Raw genomic sequence first — 9,334 nt, forward strand, 5'->3', positions numbered from 1 at the left:
ATGATCTCTCTAAGAGTGACTAATATATCTGCACCAACCTGGCGTTGTGCTGGGCCTTCAACATGGCTACCACACCAGATCACCGTATGTAACGTAAAGGTGTACGCCCTCAGGAATTACACGGTGGAAGGAAGCCTAGCAATTTACAGCAACAAAGAGGAAATGCGGTAGCAGAGAAGAACACCTTTTGGGGTCGAGCAGATGCAGGGCTTCACTTGACAAGAACGAGGATGACACGCAAACACATTCAGTTTGTATCAGAACACACTGCTATGTGTTTAGTCTGTCAGTTTGTCCATCATGTGTGGTTCATATGTGATGAAGAGTTGTCATCTGCTCGTACTGCTGCCTGCTTGTGTGTGCACCGTCCCTCCCGTCCCCCTCAAGCCTGTGTCTCCTGCCGTCTCTCTGCTAGGTGGTGTGTGTGGTGCACAGCTTCAGAGGCAGGTTGCTGCTGAGCGAGGAGAGCCCTGCAGAGCCACTGCCCAGCGCGGCCATTATGAACATGGGCCGGGTGGAAAGCCCCCTGGAGAAATACATCGCTTCACAGGTGGGACGGCCAAAGTGTCAGATGCGTCAGATGCCGTGCATTGTTGCTAGTTTATCACGTGTTTGAACAAGATGTGAGGGTCTTTCTTCTTGCTTTATAGAATATGGGATGCTGGTTGTACATGTTTACCAGTGCAGGCTGGTGCCTGGGCCATCCCACCCCTCCTGTTTGATTACGTTTTGTACCTTTTCCCCTTCAACATGTGCATTCTATGATTCCTATTGTAATGCCTTAGATGGAACATTTTGAATACTTGTGCATTTTTACGGCATTTTGAATACGAGTCTAAGACTATAGCACATAATACTTTGGTGTAAATCATATAGAACAAAGTTATTGAACATGTTTTTTTGTAACCCAAGATTTTTACACTAATAGCCACTGATATTACATAGTATTGCAAGTTTTACTCCAATTTCCATATTTGAAAAAAAATTGCATCAAATTAATTAATTAATTGCTGAGTCTTGCGGTAGTCAGACGGTGATATAATCATATATAATTGAGGCTATTGTCTTATTTAAAATCATCTTTCATTCTCATTTGTCAAGTAGAATTCAGACACCATTTTAACTGCATATATAAATCACTATACAGTGTATAAAATTAAAAAACACTACATGAAATATATATTCTCTTAATATCCATTTCTATGATTGGTTAAATTTTGTTTGGGGCGTCCTGACAGATGACCTAGGTGAGGTGAGGTAAATTTTGTGTTTTGTCTGTTTAAGTTGGTGCAAGTACTGTATAATCAAAGTTCACCACATCACATCAATCACATCATGTCATCACATCACATCACGTCATCGCAGCACATCACATCACATCTCATCGCGGCACATCACATCACATCACGTGTCATCACATCACATGTCATCACATCAATCACATTACATCACATGTCATCACATCGCAGCACATCACACCACATCACATCACATGTCATCACATCACACCACATCACATCACACCACATCACATCACGACACATCACATCACGGCACGTGACATCACATGTCATCACATTGCAGCACATCACATCACATCACGACACATCACATCACTTGACAGCACATCACATCACATGAAGCAGCCAGCTGTATACCATGTCACTGGTGGGTTGAGTCAGAGGGGCTTTACGCTTAACCTTAAACGTTGTTTACATCTGTACACCACACACACACACACACACACACACACACACACACACACACACAATTACTCATACACTACCACACACACACACACACACACACACACACACACACACACACACACACACACAAACAATGCTGTTGCTAGGAGACGGATGATGAGGATGAAGAACGCTGGTCCATTAAAGAGCGCATTCTGGCCTTCTGTCGCTGGCTCCGGGGCCTGGGCCGCTTCCAGCACCTGCGAAACACAAGGCAATAAACGTATGCACTGGTGTGAAAGCCTCACGTCTGCCAAATCTCTGGACCCACTTCTACCACACTCTCCCTTTCTTCCTCTATCTGTTCTGTCCATCTCTTGCTTTCTCTCACTGTTTTTTTTCTTCCATCTCCTTTCTCTCTGTCTCTCTCACTGACACACTGATTAACAATGTGGTGTGCCTCAAGCCACCGGAGCCAAACATGCTCAAACCCAAAGAGGATGAGCTATTTTCACCCAGTTTTACCAGCATCTAGAGATTTTGGCACGTGTGGTTGAAGTGCTTTTCATACCTTCCTTTCTCTTCTCAACAAACCTCTTATTTTATGCTCTTGCAACTTTGCCTGTCTCTGTTGTCTGGTGTTTACCAGCGCTGGCGAGTCTTACATTTAGCAGTTAACCTTAAACACGGTTCCTGTCAAACAATTCAATTCTCTGCTTGCAGTTTGTTGAGCTTCTGTGCTGAATTGTCTGGCAAAGAGCAGAAATCTCACCTCGGATAACAGGCGTGGTGGGAAATTGCCACATCTATAAATAGAGCAGCCTAGAAATGCCTGGAAGCTGAGCAAGTCACGGTGCACAACACGCAAGTAGAAAAGAGTCCTTTTAAGCTAGAAAAATGAATCTCATTTTTTTGGCAAAGCATATTCTGATTCTTGCCTCCATCTGTTGTGGCAGTGGTGGTGAGGCTCCGCTTGCCATGCTGACCCAAGAGGGCGAACCGACGACTCAGTGGGGAGGATGAAGGCTTCACCATCATGCCAACTCACCTCCTCCTCACCGATGCTAACAAGCCAGAGTGACCCTGCCCAATTTGCTGTTCTTACTCAGAATCAGCTTCCAGTTCGAACATGTATGGCTGAATTTCTCCTATCTTGCCACTTGTGTAGCGTGCGGGAGCAAGCACAACAGGAACCAGCAGAAGTTATTGTGTTTGATGTTCGTGTGTTTGGTGAGCAGGTGGCAGTGAGGTTTATGCACTGCAGGCCAGCAGCAGAGGGGTGGGGAGATGTGAACTGAGGATGGGGCTAATTTGAATATTCATAGAGTCTGTATTTTTTAATGAGGGAGAAGGAGTAGATGTGATTTTCAGGATTTTAAAAAGATAATTGAACTCATTTTGCACAAAAACATATGTCTTAAAACATGACTACAGGGGGACTTTAAAGTTCACGCACCCACGTCAAAATCTAGTTACTCGCTCTGTCATGATATTCCTCAAAGTTAAATGGATGAAAAAGATAAACAGTTTAATCTCAGATTGTTTTACTGATTTGGAAGACTGAATGGTTTATTTGTGGGCTTTAAAAAAACCCAAAACAATAAGAAGGAAAACATACTTTGAGAGTTTGAACAAGAGATTATGTCTTGCTCAGGAAGGAAGGACTCAGGAAGGGGAAGAAGGGCTTGACTCAGGCTGTGTTCAGCCGGTGGAAAGAACACGTTGAGGGGCTCCTGAACCTGCCTAACATGTCCTCAGTGGAGGAGGTAGAGTCTGAAGACTCGGGGGAAGCCCCACCCATATCTCAGGGAGAGGTTTCTGAGGTAGTTAAGAAGCTACTCGGTGGCAAGGCACTGAGTGTGGATGAGATTTGCCCTGAGATGCTGAAGGCTCTGGACATTGTTGGGCTGTCTTAGTTGTCATGCCTCTTCAGTGTCGCTTGGAGGTCAAGGACAGTATCTGTGGAGTGGCAGACTGTGGTGGTGGTTCCCATATTTAAAAAAAAGGGATCGGAGGGTGTGCTCCAATTATCAGGGTGTCACATTGCTCAGCCTCCCTGGGAAAGTCTACTGTAGGGTGCTGGAAAGGAAGCTCAACCAATTGCCGAACCTCGGTTCCAGGATGAACAATACAGATTCCGCCCTGGCTGTAGAACAACACACCGAGTCTTTACCCTTGCGGAAGGGCTGAGGGAAACATGGGAGTTTGACCAGCCAGTCTACATGTTTTTGTGGACTTGGAGAAGGTTTACGACCTTGTACCCCGGGGCACTCTGTGGGGGGTACTGCAGGAGTATGGGGTACAGGGGCAGTTGCTATAAGCCATCCAGTCCTTGTATAACCAAAGTGAGAGCTGTGTCCACATTCTCCACACCAAGTCAAACACCTTTTCGGTGGGTGTCGGCCTCCACCAAGGTTGTCCCTTGTCTCCGATTCTGTTTGTGATATTAATGGACAGGATCTCAAGGAGCAGCCAAGGTGAGGAGTGTGTCCATTTTGGCAACCTCGGAATTGCATCTCTGCTCTTCACAGATGATGTGGTTTTGTTGGCTTCATCAGAACGCGACCTCCAATGCGCACTGGGGCGGTCTGCAGCTGAGTGTAAAATGGCCGGGATGAGAATCAGCACCTCCAAGTCTGAGGCCATGGTTCTCTACCGGAAAATGGTGGATTGCTCCTTCCGGGTTGGGGATGAGTTGTTGCCTTGAGTGAAGGAGTTAGGTATCTCGGTGTCTTGTTCACGAGTGAGGGTAGGATGGACAGATTGACAGGCAGATTCGTGCAGCATCAGCAGTAATGCTGACGTTGTACAGGACCGTTGTGGTGAAGTAGGAGCCGAGCCGGGAGGCAAAGCTCTCAATTTACCAGTCAATCTTCATTCCAACCCTCATCTATGGTCATGAGCTTTGGGTAGTGACTGAAAGGGTGAGATCGTGCATACAAGCGGCTGAAATGACTTTCCTCCATAGGGTGTCTGGGCTCAGCCTTAGAGATAGGGTGAGGAGCTCGGACACCCCAAGGGAGCTTGGAGTACAGCTGCTGCTCCTTCGCTTAAGGTTCGCCATCTATCAGTACAGCTTAATTACATCTGAATAGAATTGGCCAATTTGCACCTGTGAGTTGCTGAAGAATATCTGTATCAATTCGTTCATTTGCAAATGCCACAATTTTGAACATTGACCATACACAGTCCAGCCATATACCAGGTTTTGACCTAGTCTTATTCAATTAGTAATTCTTACAAAAACCTCACAAGTTTTATTTGCATTAGGTTTGTCATAAAGAGAAGAGAGCATTGACCACTGCGTGCTTGTCTCTAATACAGTATTGCAAATGTTGTAGAAATAATAGAGAAACGTACCTGTTTTTAAAGACCATCAAAAAAAAATAGGACAACAGTTGAAAACTGTAACCATTAGTAATTTCATTTGTTCTTTGAACAATATAGATTTTATGCACATTTTTCTACCATAGTGAGGAATACTCAATTTGAGAGTAAAAACATGAGTCTGAGCACATAGTATTTTGTTCCTATGAGGTTACACAGACAATACAACTGGGTTTGTCGATTTACTTTTGAATCATTTTCAAAGTAGGATTCAGCCCAGATGGTGGCGCAGTGGTTAGTGCGGTCGCTTCACAGCAAGAAGATGCCGGGTTCGAGTCCTAGGATAGTCCAACCTTTGGGTTCGTCCTGGGTTGTTCTCTGTGTGGAGTTTGCATGTTCTCCCTGTGTCTGCGTGGGTTTCCTCCGGGTGCTCCGGTTTCCTACCACAGTCCAAAGACATGTAGGTCAGGTGAATCGGCTGTACTAAATTGTCCTTAGGGATGAATGTGTGTATGTCGGCCCCGTGATGGTCTGGCGGCCTGTCCAGGGTGTCTCCCGCTTGCCGCCCAATGACTGCTGGGATAGGCTCCAGCATCCCCGCGACCCTGAGAGCAGGATAAGCAGTTTTGATAAAGGATGGATGGATGGAGTCAGCCCAGGTCTGAACAATGTGAGAATTAGCGGAGCTGATTTGTTGAGGTACAGCTGAGGCTTCATCTCTTACACTGAATGCTGGGTGTCGTTCTCAGATGCACTGACTTCTGTCAGTAGAGGTATTGGTGAATATCTAACCAGGTGTGGTTTGATTTCAGATGTGGGGAGCTGACAGGGGCTATATGGCAGTGGAAGCTGATTATCAAGGTACTGGTGAAGGTAGCTTAGTGGAGCTCCAGCGTAGCTTACCCTGCCTGTCCTGCCGACTGCTCCTTCCTTACCCCGACTCACCCCGATTAGTCTCTGCATGGTCACTTCCAGCTACCACCAAACACGCAACCCCCATCCCACCACCCCCTCCGCCTCCAGGCAGTGCTACAGTACATTGTCACTTGCATTCATCGTAGCATGGTATGTTCAACCACTTGACAAGGCAGAGATAAAATAAGAACGGAGTACCAGAGGATTGGTGTACCCCACCTCTTGGCTTTCCTTCTGTTAATAACCCTGTTTCTTCCTCTGTTGTGCTTCACTGCTAAACATACTGTACGTAGGGTGCTCGATGAAGAAACCACACCCCTCCGTACACACAGAAACACACCCCACGACGCTTCTCATCTGCAGATATAAAGGCATTCAAGGTTGCTCAGGGCAGTTAGTCCAGCCTGGGTCTAATGATGCTTTCTAAGCTTCTTGTGAAAGTTATCATGTCCGGTTCGGAAGAATAACTGAGAGAGAAAATTAAGAGTGCACTGAGTGTGTGTTGAAGAAAGTTCATTGTCTGTCCCCTTGTTTGTATAAAGCATGTCTTAACCCACAAATTATGCATTGACTTCTTTAAAACAATACTGACCCAGGTTGGCATGGCGCAGCATTTCACAGATAGGTCCAGAGCTGACATGTTTTTGCCTATCTGTGCATGCTGGGTAAACATGATCATCCTCCACTTTCCACAGAGCTGAAGACTGAAGCTTGCACAGGTCTTCCTTTATACATGAGTTTGGAGTTTGTTTAATTTTGTCAACAAAACAAAAAAAGTGCCTTGTGCGTCTGGGTGACGTAGCAGTCTACTCCGTTGCCTGCCAACGCGGGGATCGCCAGTTCGAATCCCCATGTCACCTCCGGCTTGGTCAGGCAGGTGTCCCCACAGACACAATTGGCCGTGTCTGCGGGTGGGAAGCCGGATGTGGGTATGTGTCCTGGTCGCTGCACTAGCACCTCCTCTGGTTGGTCGGGGCACCTGTTCGGGGGGGGGAACTAGGGGGAATAGCGTGATCCTCCCACGTGCTACATCCCCCTGGTGAAACTCCTCACTGTCAGGTGAAAAGAAGCGGCTGGTGACTCCACATGTATCGGAGGAGGCATGTGGTAGTCTGCAGCCCTCCCTGGATCGGCAGAGGGGATGGAGCAGCGACCGGGACGGCTCAGAAGAGTGGGGTAATTGGCAAAAGTACAATTGGGGAGAAAATCCCCCCCCCCAAAAAAAAGTGTCATAGGTAGGTCTGCTATTTGGAGACTCCCCTCATAAATGGATGTAAGAAGGATCAAAATCAGCTTAATGCAAAAAGACAGCAGGTCACGTAGTTATCCATTGGGGATGTACCGCTGACATTAATACTCATTTTTAATGTGGAAATTTTTCAAAAAAGCTGACACACCTTTAGCTTATTTGGAGGGGCTGATCCAAATAAAGTATGTCCCAGTCGGCCGTCCTTCATGTCCCACCCCTTGTCTCACTTCACCCTTGTTTTTCCATCTTTCTTGCAGAATCACATCACCTTCGCTGAGGTCACATGACGTGGAGTCAGCTGTGTGGCAAACCCATTGGACATCTACACTCTTCACCGTCCAGTCGCACTAGCCAGAGTCCAGCGCTAAACCTGTCCTGTGTATCCGTATGGTCTGCTGTGTATTACTGTATGTTGTCCCTTCAGGCCTCTGTGTCATGTTGCAGCTCTTGTGTGCAAGAAACAAAGTGGAGGAGTCGGTGGGACGGGTCGTTTCTGCTTATTCCATCTATGCACTTGCTCTGAACGTTGTCTTTTTTTGTACTCTTGCCTTCCAAATGAAATTCAATTCCAAGTCCTGAGCTGACCCGTTGTGCAAAGCGGGGAACCTTTCAGGTGAGCTAGAAGCCCTGGTGAGAACCAGCAGTTTCAACCCTTGGCTCGGATGAGATATGAAGTGGGCTTAGATGCTGAAGGGGCGGTCAGCACAATGGCTGTGATGGAAATTTGTTGAATTTATTCAAAGTGACAGATTAACAGGGGGAAAAATGACAACACGCCATGTTAAGTGTTTATTTCCATGTTTGGAAGATTAGTGATGTTCCTTCTTTCAGTTCGTTTTCATCTCCTTAAGAGATCATCGTGTGGATAGCAGAGAATGACACCAGATGACTGAACACCTGACACCTGCTGGCCAAGCTGCACGTTAAAACCAACAAGCCCTCCAACCCATACGACCACATAGGCCGTTTGTCCTCTCATATGACCCACAGGAGCGTTTCCTACACTGCTTGAACAAACGACCAACGGGGTCGTTTTTTGATGGAGGACAGTCTCGTTAAAACACGTCTATGTTTACTCATGTGGAATATTGTACTGTCCATTACTCCCCACTACGGGTCATGTGGAGGTTTAGTGTGTGTGTGTGTGTGTGTGTGTGTGTGTGTGTGTGTGTGTGTGTGTGTGTGTGTGTTTGTGTGTGTGTGATTGTTCATACCTAGTCAGGTTTAGCCAGCAAATGAGACGGCTCTCCCTCCCACTGTGTGAGTAACAAGCCGCACCAGACAATCGTTACCGCCGCCTCCGCTTCTTCTTCTTCTTCTTCTTCTTCTTCTTCTTCTTCTTCTTCTTCTTCTTCTTCCTGCTGTCTGACTTAAAGCTGAAGAAACAAAAGGAAAGAGGATGCAGGCATTGAAGTTAAGAGCACAAAAGCCTCTGATATGTGTAGTTAAAGAACAATATCTTCTATCTTCTAGCTTTATCATTTATGTTCAAGACATTCAAAACAATGCCTGATCTGACTCACGGGCCAAAACTGAGATTTCTTGTTGTGATTATTTTTACTGCTCAGATGTAGTTAGCTTTGTTGTCTCGTGTCTGTTGTTCTTTCCTCTACTTGGCTGTGGGAAATCGGGTTAAACTGTGCTCCAGTGTTGTTCGTTTGAAGAAAATTGACAGTCTAGTTCAAACAAGAAAAAGTCTTCTCACCTCAATCCCTACTCTTCCTCTCAACTCAGAGAAAAACATAGTATTTATTCATGACCAATGTCTCCAATCTCAAAGACTGGTTCTGAAGATCAGAAACATGCTGCGAGTAGAAACACCTGAGGAAAGCACAGGAAGTTGAACCAGTTCATCTGGACACCAAGTTTATTGAAAGAAACGTTTCATCATCATCTCAGTGACCTCTTCAGTCTCACCTGACTGCAGGTGTCCCCACCCTTATAAACAATACAGTGACTGCAGGTGTCCCCACCCTTATAAACAACACAGTGACTGCAGGTGTCCCCACCCTTATAAAGAATACAGTGACTGCAGGTACCCCACCCTTGTAAAGAATACAGTGACTGCAGGTGTCCCCACCCTTATAAACAATACAGTGACTGCAGGTACCCCACCCTTATAAAGAATACAGTGACTGCAGGTGTCCCCACCCTT

General features: G+C 46.1%; 1 protein-coding gene across 1 annotated transcript in view; it reads left to right on the forward strand.

Annotated features, from left to right (window-relative positions):
* Nucleotides 1–7,466, forward strand: part of LOC130130101 (phospholipid phosphatase-related protein type 5-like) — a 71,692-nt gene extending 64,226 nt beyond the window's left edge. Inside the window, exons 5-6 of the mRNA XM_056299831.1 lie at nt 416–550; nt 7,437–7,466. Of these exons, the coding sequence (XP_056155806.1) occupies nt 416–550; nt 7,437–7,466 (165 nt within the window). The remainder of the gene's footprint in view (nt 1–415; nt 551–7,436) is intronic.
* Nucleotides 7,467–9,334: the final 1,868 nt, after the last annotated feature.

Source organism: Lampris incognitus, chromosome 19, assembly GCF_029633865.1.
Source record: "Lampris incognitus isolate fLamInc1 chromosome 19, fLamInc1.hap2, whole genome shotgun sequence".
NCBI classification, from domain to species: Eukaryota; Metazoa; Chordata; class Actinopteri; order Lampriformes; family Lampridae; genus Lampris; species Lampris incognitus.